The following is a 20,880-nucleotide window of genomic DNA, read 5'->3' on the forward strand; positions in this document are numbered from 1 at the left end:
GAGCACACTGTCCTAACCCCCCCCCCCCCCCCGCCCTCACTCAGCCCTCACTCATTCCAGGGAAGCCCGGTGGGGCTGCCAGCCCTGCCCCCCCCCCCCCCCCGTCTGTCAGTCTCCTTGGTTTTCTGCAACGATTTGCTGTAAAGTCTCTTCCCCTTCTCCCTCTACTGTAAATATTGTCTCTAATGTGTAACATATTATAAAGAATTTATAAGGATTTTTAAAGATGTTTTGCTCATTTTAAAAAGTGTTGTAACAGTGTTGGATAAAGCCCCCTACGTCTGCATGGCTCCACCCACTGTGTCCATGACACACCACCTCTCTAGGCGATAACTAAGATTCCTGCTTCTGAAAGTCCTGTCTTAAAAGTACAGTCTATATCTTGGAAATAAATGGCCTTTCTCAGGCTCGAACCAGCGTCTCACTTGTTGATGGGGAGAGGGACATGGCAGCATCGGGATGGACATGGTGAGATCCGTGTCCTTGTGAGGAGGGTACCGGGGCTGAGTGGCAGGGTAGAGGGAATCTCTTCTCTGGTGGCTTGTGTCCTAGGAGACTGGTATGAGTAGACAGGCACACAGAGTGGGTGGTGTGTTGTCCCCACACTTCCATCCCGACATCAGCAAGAGCCCCCCCCCCCCCAGGCGCCCACTCTGCAGTACCTGCAGAGGCTCCTTGTCTCTCAAGCCTTCAGAGTGGCCTCAGATACTACTCCACAGCCAGGAGACTTAGCCAGTTGCCACCATAGGCATCTCAGGCCCAGCAGCATTACCAAAGGACACTGTAGGACTTGCCCATTTTCTGTATCATCTATGTAAGCCTGCAGGCTCCCCTCAGTCATGGCTCTGCAGCTGCCGATACTCGAGTGAGCTCAGAACCCACCTTGAGAGCTTTGCCCTAAATCCCACCTCCAACCCTCAAGCTCAGTGCCGTCATGATGTCCTTTCTGGATGTGAGAAAGCTGAGGCATGGCACAGGATGTATCTTCCCAAGGTCACCCTGTTAGTAAGCCGTGGAGCCAGGGAGCAGACACAGAGTGAGGTTGAGACAGAGTTGGGGTGAGGGTGGGGACTCCCTCCTCACAGGGTGACCTTCTGCAGACAGCTAAAGACTCTAAAGATGAGACGGTCAAACGAAGATACTTCTAGATAAGAAAAACTAAGAATTCAGCTGGGCAGTGGTGGTGCACGCTTTAATCCCAGCACTCGGGAGGCTGAGGCAGGCAGATCTCTAAGTTTGAGACCAGTCTGGTCTATACAGAAACTCTCTTGAAAAACAAAAACAAGACAAAAAAGACAACTCACACACAAAGCAATAACTGCAAAACTGTTGTCCATAAAGGTGTGATTTGTATGACTAATCACATGAGGGAAGGGGGAGGGGCTGGAGCAACATTGGAGAAACATTTTGGTTTTCGTTGTTTTGTTTTGCTTTGTTTTAGTCAGGGTCTCACTATGTAACCCTGGCTGGCCTAGAGCTCACAGTGTAGACCAAGCTGGTCTCAAACTTACGGCAATCCTCCTGTCTCAGCCTCCTGAGTGTTGGGGATTCCAGATGTGTGCCACCATTCCTGGCTTATGGTTTGAGTCAACTGTCTCCCACAGGCTCAGATCTTGAGCTCATGGTTCTCAACTCACTCAAAGCACTATTTTGAAGTCTGTGGGGCCTGGCTGGCAGAAGCAGGTGACCAGAGGCAAGCCTTTGGCGGTCGGTCACAGCGCCCTCCGTCCAGCAGCTGGCTGCGGTCCGATGTGTTCTCCACCACGATGGATCAGAACTTCCTTGAAAGTGCGACGCAAAATAAACCTTTTATTTACTAAGTTGTTTCCGTCAGGGATTCGGTCACGGCAATAAATAGAATACAATTTTAAAATGGAAGTTTAGAATAAGAAACCATGTGAGCTAGGGTAACTATTCCAGTATGAGACAGAAACTCTAACTAGGGATGAGGACATTTTGTTTCTAACCAGGTTCAAGGACATTTTGTAACAGTCTATAAGCCAGCCAATCAGGCCATCAAGCAGGTGTGTTCCCAAGGACAGCCCAGATTCGGGGAGTCTAACAGGCTTGAAGGGAAACTATACAACTTACTATGTTAGTTGGAGACTTCAACATCCCATACTCAGTGGTGGACAGAACTAACCACAAGGAAGAAAGCCCGACCACTGTAAACCAGCTGGACTCAAGATCTGAAGAACACTCCAAAGGACAGAACAAAGGTACACATGGAACATTCTGGGGCAGACCATAGAGTCGGCCTTCAGCAAGTCCCCATGCATGTCAAGGAGAGGAGTCACACAGTCTTGTTCTCAGCCACGATGGGATTAAGTTAGAAATTGAGAGGTTTGGGGTCAATGAGATGGTTCATCAGGTAAGGGTGCTTGCTACTAAACCTTACAACTCGAGTTTGATCTCTGGGACCCACTGGGTGGAAAGAGAACCACTCTTTTGTTGTTTGTTTTGTTTTTCGAGACAAGGCTTCTCTGTGCAGTCCTGGCTGTCCTGAAACTCGTTCTGTAGACCAGGCTGGCCTCGAACTCACAGAGATCCGCCTGCCTCTGCCTCCCGGGTGTGTGTGTCACCAGGCCCACTTAGCTGAAAACCACTCTTGAAAGTTGTCCTCTGAGGCTGGGCCTTGTGACTCATGCCTTTAACCCCAGCACTCAGGAAGCAGAGGTAGGCAGATCTCTGAGTTCAAGGCTACCCTGGTCTACAGAGTGAGTTCCAAGACAGCCATGGCTACACACAGACCTTGTCCTGAAAAACACCAAAACAACAACAAAAAGAAGAAGAAAGAAAGTTGTCCTCTGGTCTCCACACAAACACCATGGCACAAGACCACACAGAAAAATAAAAAAGACTTACAATCAAGATATATGGCTCAGGTATGGGACTCAATTCCCAGTACCACATAAGCCGGGTTGGGTGGTGTATGCCTGTGATCTCAACAATTGAGACCGAAAGGCAGGAAGTTGAGAAGTTCAACATCAGCTTTTGCTACATTAAAGAGTTTGGGGTTAGCATGGGATACACGAGACCCTGCCTCAAAAAAAATGGATACCAATATTGATATCTAGACCAGATAAACAGAGCAATGTCAAGAACATAAGAAGAGCTGAAAAAGACATGGAGAAACCAGAACCCTCTTAGGTGGGAATGGAGTCCAGAGCTGCTGCTTCGGGATGGTGTGGATCAGCCAGAAGAGCATATGCCACATGCTGGGTCGTTCTGGGTCGTGCTGGACAGGACCAACCCGAATTTGATCCCCAGAATTCACACAAAAGTACAAGGAAGGAACTTACTCCCCAAAGTTGTTCTCTGACCTCCACACACGTCTGCCACCAGACATACACTTGTTACCTGCACATGCATGTACTAATGACCTAACGGGGGACTGATACACACATGAATATTATGTCGCATGTGCATGGAGAAGGCCTTGGCTGGAAATGGAGTGAAGTTCTGATGCCTGCTGACCCACAGCTGCCTCTGCAACACACGGTGTCAGAAAAGAAGCCAAGCTGCGGTGTGATCCCATCCACGGGGAAAGTCGGGGGGGTCCACACAGGGAGGGGAAGGAGATGAGTAATTCCCTAGGGATGGGGTGCCGCAGACGAAGAAGCTGAAGTGGGTAATGACAGTTGGGGTCAGAGTTTTTGCAGGTGTTGAAAATATTCTAAAATTAGACTGCAGCGTTGGCTGCCCGTCTGCAAACACACCAAAACCCACTGAGGTGTAGACGGTAGGTGGGGATTTCATGGCTTGTGAAATGCACCTGACTACAGCCACAAAGACGGACAAGCAAGCTGCTCTCTGACCTTGCTCCCCTGCCCGTAAGGTTTGCTGTTTCCTCAGAAATGTTTCTCCGAAAAACTCTAGCTCTGCTGGGCAGGGGTGGCGCACGCCTTTAGTTGCAACACTTGGGAGGCAGAGGCAGGCGGATCTCTGTGAGTTTGAGGCCAGCCTGGTCTACAGAGCAAGTTCCAGGACAGCTGGGGCTCTGTTAAACAGAGAAACCCTGTCTTGAAAAAACAAAAATAAAGAGGAAGAAAAATTCCAATCCTTTTTTTTTTTTTTTTTTTTTTCTTTTCTGGAGCTGAGGACCGAACCCAGGGCCTTGTGCTTGCTAGGCAAGCGCTCTACCACTGAGCTAAATCCCCAACCCCAAAATTCCAGTTCCATTAGTGTTGCAGAAGAGAAATGCCCTGCCCCCATACACACAACTACCACTTTTCTGGCATAGGAGAGGACAGGATCATGGTTATGTGGGCCAACTAAAGTAGTCAGATGAGTGGCCAGGGGCCAGGGATAGCGTCCGTTGGAGGGAGTCCTGGGCTTCGCTCCGGATCATTATTTAATGTCACTGCCAAGACTACTGACACTCCATTCTCCTCTCCTGAGATGCTGAATTGTCACCCACAACTGTGAAAGCTGCAGCAGGAGCCATTTCTGCATCACGTGGGCAGCTCTTGCACACTTAAGAGTACATTGCTCCCGCAGAGGGCCAGTGTTCGGTTCCCAGCACCCACATCAGGCAGCACACAACCACTCCTGTTCCAGGGGATCCAATGCCCTCTTCCAGTCTCTTCAGGAACCTAAACTCATGTACACAGACTCCTCTCCCCACCCCCAACATACACACTTAATTAAAAATAAAATATAGCCGGGCGATGGTGGCTCACACCTTTAATCCCAGCACTCAGGAGGCAGAGGCAGGCAGATCTCTGTGACTTCGAGACCAGCCTAGGCTACAGAGTGAGTTCCAGGAAAGACATCAAAGCTATGCAGAGAAACCCTGTCTCAAAAAACCAAAAATAAATAAATAAAATGTAAAAATGTATGAAAGATCCTCATCACTTGCCACAGTTCCTAGAAGACATGCAGCTTCCTGTTCCTGGCCCATGGCCCTGCCCATCTCCCTGATTGTCCCTCCTTGAGCTACTTGGATTTTATTTCCTAGAACCCAAAGGCTACTCTCCCTCCCCACCCCCCCCACCCCCGCACCACCCCCCTGTCTAGGACTCTGAGTTATCAACTCTACCAAGTGACTCACCTATTTGTCTGGTTGGCTAGTTGACTTTATTGAGACAGAGTCCCACACAAAACTCAGGCTTTTAACTCAAGGTAATCCTCCTGCATCAAGTACGGGGATTACGGGTGTGGGCCTTGTCTGACTTGCATTTTTTCTGGAGAAGGTCTCTCTCTGCAATCCAGACTGGCTCTAGAGCATCCTGCCTCAGCACACACGCACCCCTGCCCCAATGCCAGGATTCTAGGCATACCACTCACGTTGTGTACGTTTTATTAATTTATTGATTTACAGATTTTATTGGGGGCGGGCACAGGATTATGTGGCAGGCAGAGGACAACTTGCAGGAGTCGGAGCTCTCTTTCCACCATGTGGGGGGTTCCACCTTTACCTGTCAAGCCTTTCCTCAGGTCTTGTTTGTTTTGAGACAGTGTCTCATGTATCCCAGGCTGGCCTCCAATTCACAGCATAGCTCAATCTGACTTCACTTCCTAACCCTCTGCTCCCACTTTCCAAGTGCTGGGATTACAGGCCCGTACCCGACTCCCAACTCCACCCCTCTTTTTGTGACTGTTTTGTTGTTTTTGAAGACAGGGTCTCACTTTGTAATCCTGGCAGTCTGGAACTCACTGTGTATACCAGGCTGGCCTCGAACTCACAGAGATCCACCTCCATTAGGAAATTTGCTTCACTTTTTAAAACTGTGTGTTAGTGTTATGGGTGTGTGCTCATTCACACATATACAGAGGCCGGAAGTGGGTGTCTTTCTCTATTGCCTTCTAGCTTCTCTTTTGAGACAGGGTCTCTCACTGGACCTGGAGTTCACCTATTGGATAAAATGGCTGGCCCGTGAGCTTGGAGGGATTTGTCCCCAGCACCCTCTTCCCACTCTAGGGTCACAGACCCGAACCTCTACGCCTGGCTTTTATATGGGTGTCGGGAATCCAAATTCAAGTCTTCATGTTTGTGTGACAGACACCTCAGCCACCACCCCAGCTCTTTCATCCTCATACTTAAGCTCTCCGAATCTGAGGAGCTCAGGGCCTGGCCACCCCGGGCAGTCCCCATTGCTCCTTGCCACCACAGTTAGAGTTGTTCTTTTGTTCCGCTGCTTGCTGTCAGCCACAGTTTGTAGGGGTGTGCCTGTTTCCCAGCCCGCGCCCCAGCCAGAGGCTAGGCCCAGTAGCCAGGGCTATTCGGAAGCCATTTGAGGGTCAGGGAGGGCCCGGCATAGTCTCTGGCAAGCAGGTGACTTTGGTGCTATTTGTTCTCCATGTTAAATTGCCAGTGGAAGGGAGGGGGGAGGGGGAGGGTTGCCTGACCTGTTTTCCCGGAATACGAAGGGACATGGACAACAGGACCTGCTGACATTCTAAAAGACACAGGGACAGCCTCTAGGTGGACCGAGGTCTGGCTGCATTGGTGTCTGAGGGGGGCAGTGGCAGGAGGCGGCTCATGAGGCAGTATTCCCAGTGAACAGTGAGCAGTTTCTCAATTCTGGCTTGCTCGTGGGTCTTAGAAGAGGTTCCAAAAACGGCTGCGAGTTTGTAGCTTCAGGACCCTGCCACCTCACGGGACAGAGGTAACTGGGGAATATGGCTGTTCAAAAGGTCTGGTAACTCCAGGCCTTGCCAAGTAGAATATGGGGAAGCCTCTGTGTCAGACCATGCAGGAGCTGTGGCAGACCTTTGAATTCTAGTAACTCCAAAACCCTGGGCAGGACATCTTGCCCATTCCCTGAGCAGTGTGGGGAGCAGGTACATTTCATTACATCTCGGTGTTTCAGGTGGGAGTTCCTGCTAGTTCTGGAAGTCTGGAAGCGACTGTCCTAGACATGACGTGAAGGGTCATTCCTCCCAGAGGGCCAGAGGCTGAAACCCAACATGGCGCTGCTCCACCTCTAAGCATTGGCTTTGAGGCCAGGTGGAGCTGAATTCAAATTGTGAGTTTACAGATTGCTAGTTCTGTGACTCAGTATCTCTGGGCTGGCTTTGTCACTCATGGGTGTGAAGAGTCACCTCACTGGTAGTTATGGGGACTAGATGGGGCCTCTCCTGCATCATCTAATCCAGAGCTGTTTCTTAAGAATTAGCGGGGTTAGCAGGGTGTGATGCCTCCCAACACTCGGTCGGCAGACAGAGAGGCCTTTGAGTTTGAGGTTAGCCTGGTCTACAGAACCAGTTCCCAGAATGCCAGGGCTACATAAAGAAACCCTGCCTTGAAAGTCCAAATAAATAATTCGTGGGGTCTTTCTTCTATGTCCCAGTGGTATCAGCTGTCATGAGTCCTGAGTAGTGCCAGCCCTATGGCTCCTGACCTGTCTGTCCTTTCTCCATGCCATGCCTGCCGATGTGAGGCATGCTGGCTTCAGAGAGTCCCCACCCCTAACTAACTAACCCTGTGTTAGTCGCCCCAGTTCCTTCCAGACCCCCGAAGGTGAAGAAGAGAAATAACGAGGCAGAAGCCCAGAGGAAGAAGATCCAGGAGAGAAAAAAGGAACAAGTTTTATTAAAGCCCCAACACTCGGCTAGAAAAAACCAGAAGGGAAGAGAAGAAAGCAGGGAGGTAGGGAAGAAAAAAAAAAGACATTAAAAAAGAGACAGAAAACACAGCAACCCTTTCCATTTAGAAATTGTCAAGTTACACCGACAGAGGTCACAGGATATCCACAGAAGCCATCACTGCTACACCAACACAGGCCCTACGGGGTGGATGAGTGGGTGTGGAACCAGGCTGGCCTTGGGGGGCCCCACTTGGGACCCCACTAAAGCCTTGGCCCTGAGGCCCCTGGGGAAACAGTATATTGTGGAAGGGGCCAGAGAGAACCCCCCATGCGAGTAACACAGCACAGTGGGCAGGGGTGAGGGGACCGGGTACAGGGTCCCCCAATGTGGCAGTTTCTCTTGGCAAGCACACACTGATGGACAGAGCGGCGGCGAGGCGCATGCAGCTGAGGGGGGCATTGACGTGCTGTGGGCTTTGAGAAGGTGCGGGGAGGGAGGCCTCAGGAGGGGAGCCGGGCGAGTGGTGCAGGGATGATGGAACACACACACATGCACACGCACACTGACACACACAGAGGCCCTCTCACACGCCTGCCTGCATCTGTACACAGCCATACCCACAGCTCATGTTACCTCTATCCATCCACATATGGTACTCACATGAACAGTCAGGCATGTCTGCACACACATTACACATGTTCTTACTCTCACGGTTCCTTTCACACGATCATGCTGATGCCCAGGCAGGTTATGTTCACATACATGTACAGAGCGTCACACGTACAATATAAGTTCTGCCTATGTACACACACTCCATGCATGTGCACACACTTAAGTTGTGTAGGCTTGTGCCAATGTGCACACACACATAGGCTGCACACAATCCCATACAAATGCCCTCCAGCACACACAGCGCAGGAACCAAAGTGAAGAGCTCTATAAATCCCACAGGCCCTGTTTGAGCATGTGGGCAACCCCCATAGGGATGGTCACTTCTGGCTCCCCCTCCCTCCCTCCCTCCCTCCACAAAGGATACTCAACTCAGGACAATGACAGAGGGGCACACACTCAAGTCACAGGGCTGAGGGGGTGTGGGGGCAAGCAAAGAGTAGCAAGCAAAGAGAGATGGAGTGGAGGGGCTCCTCCCCCTCCCCTCCCAAGCCAGGGGTCTCTGTACAGCCAAATCAAACTGCTTCACCGGACTACAGAAGCCAGGTCACACGCCTGTCCCCCAGCCCCCTCCCCTGCCAGACAGCAGCCAGGGAGAGTGTGCTGTGGTTTTCTTTTTTTTTTTTCTTTTTTAAATATTTATATATATTTATATTACGTATATTATATATATATAATATGTAAATATATTTTTAAAACAATATAAAATGTTAAGACACTTCACTTAAATGTAAAGAGTTGCTTGCAATTAAAAGTAATTGCATCATTGTGAGGTCCTTTTTTTTTTTTTCTCCCCTATTTTCCAGGGTTTTTTTGTTTGTTTTCTTTTTTGTTTTTTTTGTTTTTTTTTAAATTTTTGTGTTTTGTTTTTTTTTTTCTTTTTTTTCTGGGAGGGATTTTTTTTTTTCTTCTTCTTTTGTTATTTTTCAAAAAGGCTTGCTTGCCTTGGTACAAAAAATGACCCAAAGCTAGAAAACAAGGATGAACCAACAAAACAGAAATAAAAAAAAGAAAAGAAACACAACCCAGTTTTCCCTCCCTCCCCAAACTCAACAGCTGCCACTGGCCTCCCCAGCCAGGCTCCGGGGCCTTGGGGTTCTGTCCCTTCAATGGTTCCTCTCTGTGCTTACTGGGGGACGAGTCCCAAGCCCACATCTCTGTGCTTCCTCTACTTTGTGCTCCAGATGGAGCCCCGTCAGCCTTCTAGCCCTCCCCTATGATCCTCTTTCTTGCTCTGGCCCCTCTGTGCCTGCTGGGGACCAGGCCAGGATCAAGCCACCCTCTCCCATTGCCTCCAGGGCCCACTCAAAAGCCAGTCTGCCCTGTTCAGGACTCCTGCAAGGTATCCACAGACTGGAGGACTAGCTGGTGGTCCTGCCTTGGGGATCCTCAAACACCTCACGGTGGTCACCAGATCCCCACAGAAAAATCACATCTCACCCCTTCCCTGAAAACCCTCAAGTCATAAAGGCTGGTTGAAGGTCAAGTTGCCCCGGCGAAGGGTCAGAGTCTTTACTGCACCCACCCCCTTCTCCCAATGTCCCTCACAACCAGGCCCTTCCCACCCTCCAAACATGTTTCTAGGCCCTTCCATCTTGCCCACCCCACCCCCATAAAATAAGTTAATGGCATTTAAAGTGCTAAATTAGGAAACTAAAAGTACCAAGTGCCCTGCTCAGGGCTGCCTTCTCCCAAGGCAGAGCCCCAGGGGCAGGCTGTCCACAGGAGCACCCCTCCAGAACAGGGGGCCTCCTTCTGTCCTTTGCTAGCACCAGCCAGACACTGAGCAACAGTGAGCCGGCTCATCCCCTGGCACCTCGTGTCCCCCTTCCCCCCAACACACACTCAGCCTTGGCCTCTTCGCTGGGGATCCCATCCGGCAGGCCTGCTTACAGGCCCACCCTGGTTCGAGAGGAACTGGCAGGCCAGCAGCAGAGTTCTGTCTCTTCGAAGGCTGGACAAGCAGTGGGGTGTCTCCAAGGCCAGGGTCTCCCATGTCCATTGTCCAGCCTGATGCTGGGTCAGTCCATGTCCATTTGTTCCTCCAGGAAGGAACCCAGTAACGGGAGGGGGATCTCTCTCCGCTGCAAGTCTCCGTGGCTCAGAGTTTGTTCCAAGTGTTCTTGGGAAGTTAGGGGAGGTGGGAACTTTGGATGGATTTGGGGGGAAGAGGGAGAAAGAGCAGAGGGAGAGAAGATGACAGGAAGTAGGCGGAGCAGGAGCCATTAGGAAACGGGAAGTCAGGGAAGTTGGTGTGTTTGGTTTTTAGTTTTCTCTTTTGCTCTTAAAAAAAAGGAGGGAAGAAAAGATAATTAAGAGAGAATCACTTAAAAAACCAAAAACACCAAGAGGAGCTGAGAGAGCCGAGGGCCATGGCCCCAAAACCCTTCAGGTGTGAGAGTGGGGAGGGCGGAGTGGGCATGAGAGGAAGTGGAGAATGATGGGGAGTGAGGGAGGGCAGGCTGGGGTGGAGGCATGAGGGGCTTCTAGAAGGAGATGGAAGAATTCCTTGCCCCAAAGGAAGTCAATACAGGGATGGAGGTTCTGGAACCAGAGGGCTTTTCTGAGACTGGGCTCGAGGTCTCATTCGACCCGCTCATCTCTTTAGATGGTTTAGTGGCCTGGAACAAAAACAGGGTCAGGGGTCAGAGAGAGCAAAGGCCAGCCTCCATGCTGGCTCCTGGCTGAAGTGTTGGAAAATGGAAAAATTCCATGAGTCCGAGAGAAAATTAACTGCAAAAGCGAGAAACCAGAGGGGACATCTGGAGAGAGTGGCCCTCTCAACTGGGAGGACAGGGTGGGGAAGTGTCTGGGGGGCAGGGAGGGGGGCAGAAAGAAGGGTGAGGGGAAGCATGGGGTTGATCAAAGGCCTGGAAACCAGAGTGGGGGTGGTTTCAGTCCATGGTTACTGAGAGGAAAGACAGAAGAGAGAAGAGACCCAGCCCAGGACAGGCAGAGGGGACAAGGGGTGGGAGAGTGGGTAAGGGGGGAGAAGAAGTAAAAAGTTAGCAGCAACAGGGGTGCATCTGAAGCCGGCAGATGGGGGTCAGTAGCTCAGCCCAGCAGGAAAGGTCCAGCTTCTGGCCTTGGTGGGAGGCCAGTGCTCACCAGAAGGCCCCTGGTGTGAGCTAGCCCCACCTGGAAACTCAGAGAAGGCATCCACTAGCATCCCTCCCAGCCCAGAATCCCCACTGTAGCCCTCCCTGGTCTGTCCCCCAGCTCTGCGTGCTCCTAACAGTAGCTGGAGACCAGGCTATATTCCCAGGCTAGCTCTCCCAGTCAGAAGCCCCTGTGCGCATGCGCGCGCACACACACACCCTCCTTACTTCTATATTGGCCCCCGGGCTGGTCCTTTGGAGTCATGGTCTCCAAAGTATGGTTTAAGAACCGCCTGCATCACCTCCACTGGACAATCCATGGCATGTATCACAAATGCAGGTTCCTGGTACCCTTTCCGGAACCGTCTCTACTTTGGGGTGGGAATGTGCATTTTAAGCAGGTGAGGGTGACACTGGGTGAGGGAGACACAGACCGGACGGCTCAAACCCTGTAACTAAATCCAATGACTCACCTGGAGTTTAGCTACCAGGGTGATAACTGAAAGGCCTTGATTAAAAAAAAAAAAAAATAGCTGGGTGGTAGTAGCAGCAGCGCACGCCTTTAATCCCAGCACTCAGGAGGCAGAGGCAGGCAGATCTCTTTGAGTTCGAGGCCACCCTGGTTTACAGAGCTAGTTCCAGGACAGCCAAGGCTACACAAAGAAATCCCGTCTCAAAAACAAAACAAACAAACAAACAAAACAGGCTAAGGCAAGAGTTTGGGCTACACAGCGAGACCCTGTATCAAACAAACGAAACCAACCAACGAAAGTCACTATGAAGAAAGAGTGAAGAGTGTGGCACACTCCAGTGACCTGCCTGAGGGTCCTGAGGTCAACGCTAGGCCTGTCTCTTCCTAAGGACCTATGGGGCCACCCCGCTGATAGAAGGCTCTCTCTTGAGTACTCTGGAGTGGAACACTACCATCTCAAGCGAGCCCTGCTTACCGCAGCCTTCAGGACACTGGGAGGCTGCCACTTGGCTGGTAACTATGTCCTTCTCTTTGGCAGGTGCGCGAGTGGCCCACCAGTGGTTTATATAGGCTTTACCAAGCTTCAGCTGGTAGCCAAGGCTTCCCTTCCAGGAGAGTCAAAGCTAGCTGTGGATTCAGTAGTATATCCTCTACCGTGGCCCTCATCATCAGTCAGGGTCCTACCCCACAGCAATCTTTGTCCATTGCCATGGGCCAGGTGTGACCCAGTCCTCCTGGCTCCAGTACCCGGGCCTCAGAACAAACTCCAATCAGGCACCTAAGTCCTCTCTGCCAATTGCCTTGGGTTCAGTTCTGCCCTCCCCACTTCTGCCTTAGTGTCCCTTAAAGTTATATAGCTGAGAAGCTGGAGAGGAAGGTCAGTGGTTAAGAGTGCTTACTCCTCTTGCAGAGGACCTGGGTGCAGCTCCCAGCACCCACACGGCAGCTCACAGCTGTAACTCTAGATTGAGGGGTTCTAATGCCCTTTCCTGGCATCTATGGGTTCCTGCACACATGTGGTGCACAGGTGCATACAAACTGACTCTGACTCACAACCGTGCACATTAATAAAAAATTAAGCCTGGTGGTGGTAACACACACTTTTAATCCCAGCATCAGGAGGCAGGGGCTCTGTAGACCAGGCTGGCCTCCAACTTAAGAGATCCGCTTGCCTCTGCCTTCCGAGTGCTGGGATTAAAGGCTTGTGCCACCACACCCGGGTGCATTCACACGTTTATGGGGATGCATGTTTTGGGGAGTTCTTACGAGCCTGCTTCCACCTAGGGATACAATGGTTGTTGCTCCACCCATGATCCACTAAGCCAAAGGGAGTGGGCTTGCAACTCTATGCCGCTCAGAGTTCCCTAGTCTCCGAGGGTTTCTGTACATCCACATCACCTGCCAGTGGTCCTCTGTGAGTTCTATTTTTTTTAAAAGATTTATTATTATTTTATGTGTATGTGTGTTTTGCCTGCATGTATGTATGTTTGTGCACCACATCTATGCCTGATGCCCATAGATGTACCCATGGGGCACCAGATCCTCTGTGATTGGAGCTACAGATGGTTGTGCACCACTGTGTGGGCACTGGGAATTGAACCTGGGTCCTCAGTGAGAGTAGCGATTGCTCTTAACCACTGAGCCATCTCTCCAGCCCCTCCCTCCACCCCATGGGTCTTGATTTTGTTAAAAGTAGCAGAACTTCCCCACCTCTGTGACGAGACAGAGGCCTGCCTCAGAGAGATTCAGCTTTCCTCTGGGAGAAGCAGGACACTTCTGGACACAGAGGCCATGACAGCACCCTTCCCCTGCTAGACCACACTGCACCAGATACTCATGCTACTGCAGGACACCTGTCCCTCCATGCTCTGACCCTGAGTCCCCTATGGGGCTGGTTCAGGCTGGAGCCGCACACCCCACTGGCTGCCTTAGCCAGGCCATTCTGGTGTTACCCAAGGACTACCAGGAACTGGACTCTGTGCTGTTACCTGACTCTCTCCCCCTAGGGTGCTCACAGCTGCAGTTAGTACTAGTCCCTGGTCTCTCTGTTCCCTCAGTACTCTGGTGGTTCCCTCACGTGAGGCATTAAGAGACAGAGTAAGTAGCTGGCCTAAAAGAGGTGTCCATTCACCAAGCCCCGGATTCCTCAGCTCTGGGAATGCAGTTCCTACCCCATCCACCTTAGGTCCGACGCACAGCGGCGCCTCCGTCATGTCCACTGCCATGCCCAGCCCTCTTGGAATTTCCTTTCTGCACCTGCGTCCCTGGTCCCCACCACTTCCAATTCTCTTCATCTCATCAGGTACAAGAGCTCCGAGGGTAGGGCTTAGTGCCGCAGGCCTGTCATCTGACCTACTCAGGATGCTGAGGCAGAATCCACAGGTCGAGGTCTGCCTAGGAAACTGAGTGAGACCTTGTCACTCACTGAGGTGGCCAGAGCATGTGTGCACGCCGGAGCAGAGCCTAACGGAGGACCAGCGTGCGGCCTGAGCAGCCGGTGAAGGGCCCAGGGCAGCAGTGAAGGGATTCAGTCTGGGGTTTGAGGGCGCAGATTTAAAACTGCTATGTGTGTGAGCTATCATCTGCACTTTAGAAAGTCCTCACAGGTCTTAGAAAATTGATGAGAGGTGACAGTAGTCACAGATGACCTTAGAAGACCATGAATTTAGGTGGTGACACCGCCTGGTTTGGTTTCCATTTTGTTTTTGTTTTTTTTTTTTTTTTTTCCTACAGTCCTGGGGGATCAAACCTGGGGCCTCATCCCTAGCAGGCAGGCAATCCTCCACTGAGCCCAACCTCCCCATATCTGCTACTTTACTGTTTTCCTTATTTAACAAATCTCCTAAGAAACATGTACGGCTTTGTCAGAAAGAGAATGTGTTTTGAAAGGGCAGACCCTGGTACAGCAGAGGGGCAGGAATGGCCTGGCCAAGGGCAGCAGGGTGGGAAAGAGGCCCGTCCTTGGGTGGGGAGGGGCAGGGAGGGACCAGTGGAACCCAGCAGCTGTGGGGTTTGGGGGCTGGGTGGTGGTTCTGGGGGGACTACAGCTGGAGAAGCCACAGGTTGGAAGGGCTGTTATGTCCAGACAGAGAAGGGGTGGAGGTGAGGAGCCCACCACAGTGGCAGGGCAAAGCAGGAAGAGAAAGGAGGCAGGTATGTGACAGTGGCCTGGCTGTGACATCTGTCCCCTCACTGATTGTCAGGGTTGATTTGGCTGGTCTGTCTGGCTAGGTGGGTACCCCCCCTTCCTCCATATGCACCTCTCCCAGGGCTGCATGGTTGGTCCAAGAGGACAACCTTTCCCTTTTCCTCCAGAGAAGACCATCCTTGGGCCAAGGGCATACAAGGAGATGCACTCTCCAGCTCAAACCTTCAAACAAGCTTTTGAGGTTCATAAAGGAACCAGGGAGGGCTGATGGGAGAGCTGGGGGTGGGGGGGTACCAAGCCAGGCATAGATATGGGGGATGTCTAGACAGCCACATGACCCAGAGGTAGGGAGAGAGAGCAAAGAGCCTGCCTGCATGGCTCTTGGAGGCCTGGCCACACCCTGGGGAGAGGTAGGAAGGCTGCAGAGGGTGAGGCCCAGGATGTCCAAAGCTGACCCACAGGACAACAGGTAGCAGGATGGGGCTTCAGGAGAGCTAAAACACAGGGTGGGGGTGGCGATGTGGAACTGTAGTGGGGGGTACTGACTGGCCCGGAGCAGGCGTGTGTACATGGTGGAAGCCTGTCAAATGGCGTGGATTTTCATCCAGTCTGGCTCTTCACCTCTCCAACTGAGGTAAGGTCCTACCTCAGACGGCTATGAAAACAGACACTGCATGCGCCTGGCACAAGAAAACATCCACAACCACCAGCTGTTTTTCTGGGCATGAATGAGGGGACTCCACTACCACAGACAAGACAAGAGGTACCCACTGTAGTAGCAGAAAAGAACTGAGAAGATGGGTCTCACCAGGTGGGCCTGGGGCTCATGAGAAAGTGGGGGCTGGTCAAGAAAGGCTGGGGGAGGACTGACTGCTTGTCTTCCCAGGAGCCAGCGAGTAGACAAGGTTGTGTGTGTCAGGGCTATCTGGGGCCTGTGGTAGGAAGGGGTTTTAAGACAGCTAGGTCAGTCTTGGCTCTAATGCCATTGCTGTGCAGGTTGGGAAGTTTCTCTCCTGCTATAAGCTGAACTACATAGCCAGCCTTGCCCGTCCCGAACCTTCCACTTCTGAGCTTGGGGTCTCCATCTGGACAGAACAAGGCCTACCTGGGACCTCAAACGGGTCTGGCACACAGGAGCTACTCAGGAGAGGTTCTGAACTGAGCAAGCGCACACTGAAGGACTCTCAACAGCTACATCCAGGGCCCTCCTCTACTCTCTGACCAGGCAGACCACACAAGCAGGCTCCAGGGTCACAAGGACCATGGGTAAAGTCTGTCAACTCCAAACCTTCAAAGGGAACCCAAAGGGATTGTTGCAGGGTTCCTACCACACCTCATCGGCCTTACAAAGGTCAGCTGAGCCCACCAACCTGTGACCGAAAAGCAGGTGTGCCAAAGCAGCTTCTTCCTGAGCTGAGAGAGAATGAAAGGGCAGAGCAGGTGGCGGCCATGCACAGGAGCAAAGGTGGGCAGGAGGGTAAGACGGCTGTGGGACAGGCTGGCATTAGAAGGGACCCAGCCACTGAGGAGGGAGGTGAAACCGCCCCGGGCAGGCACTGAATGGGCAGGGAGCGAGGCTCCTCTGTCCTTGAGCAGGAAACTGGCTGGGAATTCAGGGACTCCTGTCTAAACCAGATCCAAAGCACCGGGGCTGTAGGAGGAACAGGATAGAGGTCGGGGCATCATGGTGGAGGGACCCACAGTAACTGAAAACATCACTGGAACAGTGGCACATAGCAGAGGCTTGGCGTACGACCCTCCAGGGGCCTGGGTGTCCCGTATCTCACCCTCACCTGCTGCTGGGCCTGGATCCTCACGTACTCCGACCTCTGCTTGCTGTGTTTGCCTTTGTCTGGGCTGCCTGCTGGGCCCTGGGTCGCCGCCTTCAGCCGAGATGCTCCCGGAGTCACCACCTTCATGGGTGGCACACTGCCACCACCACTCTGTGGAAAGAGAAACAGGGCTGGGGTGGGACAGTTCTGGTGGAACTCTAGGGCTGGGTGGAGTCTCTGGGGTTAGGACCTCCACAGGGAGGCCCTTGGAGGCCTGGAGATCCCTTCCCTGACTCCACACAAGCATCCAAGACTCAAGTCCCTCTGAGCCCAGGTTCAAGGCCTCCCTGCAGGAGATGATCAGGCTAGGCCTTGTCCTGAGTGAGAGCTCATTTGTGACTTTCCTGAGGGGCCCAGGGGCAGCTGGCACCCTCCTAGGAAGCTACTTTTACACAGAAGGCCCCAGTACCACTCAACGCCCAGCCAAGGACACCATCCTGGTCCAGGAGACAGAGCTGGAATTGGGGTCTCTAGGAAGAGAACATCCCCAGGTCCACACCACCCCCAGAGCAGAAGGCAAAAGGTGAAATATCTCCCCCAGAGATGGGCACATCTGGCCCCCTGGCCATCCCCGTCATGTAACAGCCCTTCCCAGAGAGACTCTGGGGACCCAGAGGCGCGAGCGTGAAACAGCTGACAGAAAGACTCAGAGACAGGAGGGGGAGAAAGGGGTAGAGAAGAGGAGAAAGCTTTATTCTCTGGCTTACAGAGAGCAGGCAGGGACAGAGCCCACCTGGTTCACGCCCAAGCAGCAGAGCTGAGTCCTGGGTGGGCCGGCTTCCCGGCCGCCCCTGGCTCTGCCCATAGGCCCTGGCCTGGAAACAGGCTCCCGGAGGGTGTGAGGCTGAAACAAAGACAGTGGGAATGAGGGGGGTGGGCAGAGCTCCGGTGGTCCCACTCTCTCCACTCTGCAGGCCCAGAGACCGGAGAAGGAAGGCATCAGGGGAGAAGAGGGAGGCAGCCACCTGGGGGCGTGGGGGTGGGGGCTGGGGGCTGCTCGGACACTTCAAAGTGTTGGCGCCCATCTCGCTCAGGGTGGCTTCTAGCTCCTGGAGCGTCTCCTCCAGGCTGTCCATACGCAGCGGGACAGTAGCATCCTGTACTGTGCTGCCTGAGCTGATGGCCTGCTGAGCTCTGTTACAAGCTTGAGGGTCACATTCAGATCTTTGAGGGGTCTCCTCTGAGTGGGTCTCAGCAGTAAAAGGCTTCTGAGTTTCATCTGGGGATGGTCCCCAAGGACAGAGAACTCCGGCTTCTGCATTGTGTGGGCTCTGTAGAACTGCTGTCTTATTTCTGGATAGAGAGCTGCTCCTGGGCCAGAGTACTTCAGCAGCTAGTCCTGGCAAGGCCTGTGGGTCATTCCAAGCCCTTCCAATGCCAGCCAGGGTCCGGGGTCTCGGTGTGGGGACTGTCCTGGGACCCAGTTCCTCTAAGCTGGTCTCTGACAGAGAGGGAGAGCTGGAAGGGCATTCTGTCAAGATGATCTGAGGGATACAGAGGACCCTGGGACCTGAGGCATCCTGGGGGACAGAAAAGGAGAAGGACTGTGATCCCTGCAGTCTGAATCCTGAGCTAGGATGAGCCCACTTCTTTCCTCTCCCAGATGGGGAAACTGAGTCAGGGAACGTCCTGATGATGTCACCCAATAAACTGGAGGCAAAGCTGAGCCTAGAGTGCTGGTGTCTTTCCATCCGCACAACCTACGGTCTCCCTGCTTCCTCGTATCACCGCCAGGAAGTTTGGGGGTGCGCTCCTTTCCCATCACCCAGGTAAACTTGGGAGTAAATCTCAGGCTTCATCCCATGCACAATGAGACAGTAACATGGGGTGCGCAGCAAAGCAAATGAGTCCAGGAGGACACTCTACTAAGTGCCTGGCATCATTTGAGCAAACATAAGCTAGTGGCTGAATTGAGCCAAATAATGGAGATCTTCTGCAGGGAGTAGATGCTGGCTTCTACCTCAGGGAGGGGCCATCTTCCTCATCCTGGGCTCTGCACTCACACCTGTGAGGCCTTGCTCGGTGAACTCAGCTATAAAGGGGAGGAGTGTGGCCATGGCCAGCTCCTGGGTCTCACACACCGGGCAATGCTGCAGTTAGGCACCTGTTTCTGTGGGAGCAGCTTGGCTACGGCTCTGGGCTAGACTCAGAGGCCTCAGGGACCTTGTGACCTGAGTGAATTCTGCTCGAACTGTACGTATCAGCCCATGTCAGACACTATGGCTTATCTTCAAGGCTTTCTGCAACCCATGAAATGACTGCCACTCTCCTTGCCCCCGACTCACGGGTCAGGAGCATTATGACGCATATCTCGTCCAACCCTCGGCTAGCTAGTGGTAGAGCCTGGATCTGGACCCAGATAGCCTAGGTTCAAGACCAGCGCTCTTTGCACTAAACAAACTGGGGGGAGACCCCTCCTACACCTCCCAAGGCAACCCACCCAGCCCCGCCACTGCTTACCTGGAAGTAGGGTGCACACAGGGAAGGCAGAGAGGGCCCCCCAGCTCGCCAGGCTCCTCTGCCTGACAGCGCCTCAGGATGCAGAGAGGCAGCCAGGGAAGGGGGCTTGCCTGCTGGGTTCCCTCATGACTGAGCCCCAGAACCAGAAAGGGGCAGAGCTGGGTGCTGAGGACAAAACCAGTCAGGAAGTGCCCCTCTCACACTGCTCAGGCCCTGAGGACGGCTGGGGTGGACTGCAGACAGCGCTGTCCACCTTCCAATGCCTGTCTGCACCCCTGCCAGAAAACCAAAGGCCACCAGGCCTCAATCCAGGCCACAGTGCTGGTGGCTGCCATCATGGTCCCCACTGTGGGCTGGGAAAAACCACACAAGGAAGGGGAGGGGTGTGTGCGTGGGAAGTTGAGGACAGAGGTCCTCTTACCCCAACCTGGCTGGGCAGAGGGAGAGCTCCCCCAGACCTTTCCCCACCCCACTCCTCAAGCACAGTCCCCTGGACTGCAGACAGCAGGCCCACCCCCAACCATCCCAAGAGGAAGTAAATACAGCAGAAGAGCAGCAAAGGCTGGGGTTAGGAGAAGGAAGAACTTCTCAATGCTGAAAGAGAAGCCCGGCAGCCAAGGAAGACCACGGGCTTCTGTCATTCCAAGCTCCCTGACCAAGGCGGCAGGAATGGCCATGGGGCAGGGAGAGGCTTAGGGAAGCCATCCCCCTGGTCTGTCCTGAGCACCCCAGTGCAAGGCACAGATTTCAGTGAGAGAAGCAGAGCCCCTTCCTGGCAAGAGCAGCAGAGCAGGGCATAAGGGAAGGACCAGGCAAGGTCTCAGGACAAGGTCGGATCGAGCTGGACTCTAAGCCATTTCCCGAACAAGATCCAAATTCCAATCTCGGCCCAAGACAACTCACAGGCTTTGGACCCAGCCTAAACTCAGGCTGTACATGGGAACAAAACATCCAAGAGCCAGATAGAATCAGGTCTGGAAGTGAACTTAAGGGTCACACCAGACACCCAAGCTGCAGTCTCCAAGGAAGACCCCCCCCAGGAAGCCTCAGGAAGGGACAAGTTGTGCAGTTGTGCGCTGCCCTTGGCATGTGCAGGAGACTGAGTCCACAGGCGTGAAGCTGGGGCAGTGGCAGAGGGGCTGGCGTGGATGGCGTGTTAGCGGGTTAGCGTGAGAGGGGCGGAAAAGGAAGCTGTGGAGGAACAGGCAGAGAGAGCCGTGAGAGGTGCAGGGAGGCCCGGGAGGCCTGTTACCTTCCATGGGGAGCCCAGAGCTGAGCCCCCAGGGGACCCCAGGTCCTGGGGGGACAGCAAGGTGGGGATCGGCTGGCGACGGGGCGTAGGGGGAAGGGAAGATACTGAACTTCTTTCAAACACCTGGGGAGCAGAAGGCAGGGGCAGGTTTGGAGGACGGGGCTCCAGTGAGGACCCAGGTGCTGGCTGAGTACCTAGGCACCTGTGGAGAGTGGCCCAGGATGGCATGGGCCCCAGTGTCACCCTTGGCACCTCTCCATGGTCACTGACCCACTGGGCAGTCTCTCGAGTCTCTCCTCCCTATAAGCTGTGTCTTGTAATAATGCTAGGCCCTTTAGCATGAGGGTCTCCAGGAGTCTAGTCCCAGAATACTGAGGCACGAGGGTTTTGGAGCATGAGCTGTCCTCAGGATTGCT

The 20,880-nt window shown here is 53.1% G+C and overlaps 1 protein-coding gene across 1 annotated transcript in view; it reads right to left on the reverse strand.

The window, feature by feature from the left end:
* Positions 1–16,635: 16,635 nt before the first annotated feature.
* Srcin1 (SRC kinase signaling inhibitor 1) overlaps positions 16,636–20,880 on the reverse strand; it is a 59,389-nt gene continuing 55,144 nt past the window's right edge. Inside the window, exon 18 of the mRNA XM_059270719.1 lies at positions 16,636–16,863. Within this exon, the coding sequence (XP_059126702.1) occupies positions 16,636–16,863 (228 nt within the window). The remainder of the gene's footprint in view (positions 16,864–20,880) is intronic.

Source organism: Peromyscus eremicus, chromosome 8a (assembly GCF_949786415.1).
Source record: "Peromyscus eremicus chromosome 8a, PerEre_H2_v1, whole genome shotgun sequence".
NCBI classification, from domain to species: Eukaryota; Metazoa; Chordata; class Mammalia; order Rodentia; family Cricetidae; genus Peromyscus; species Peromyscus eremicus.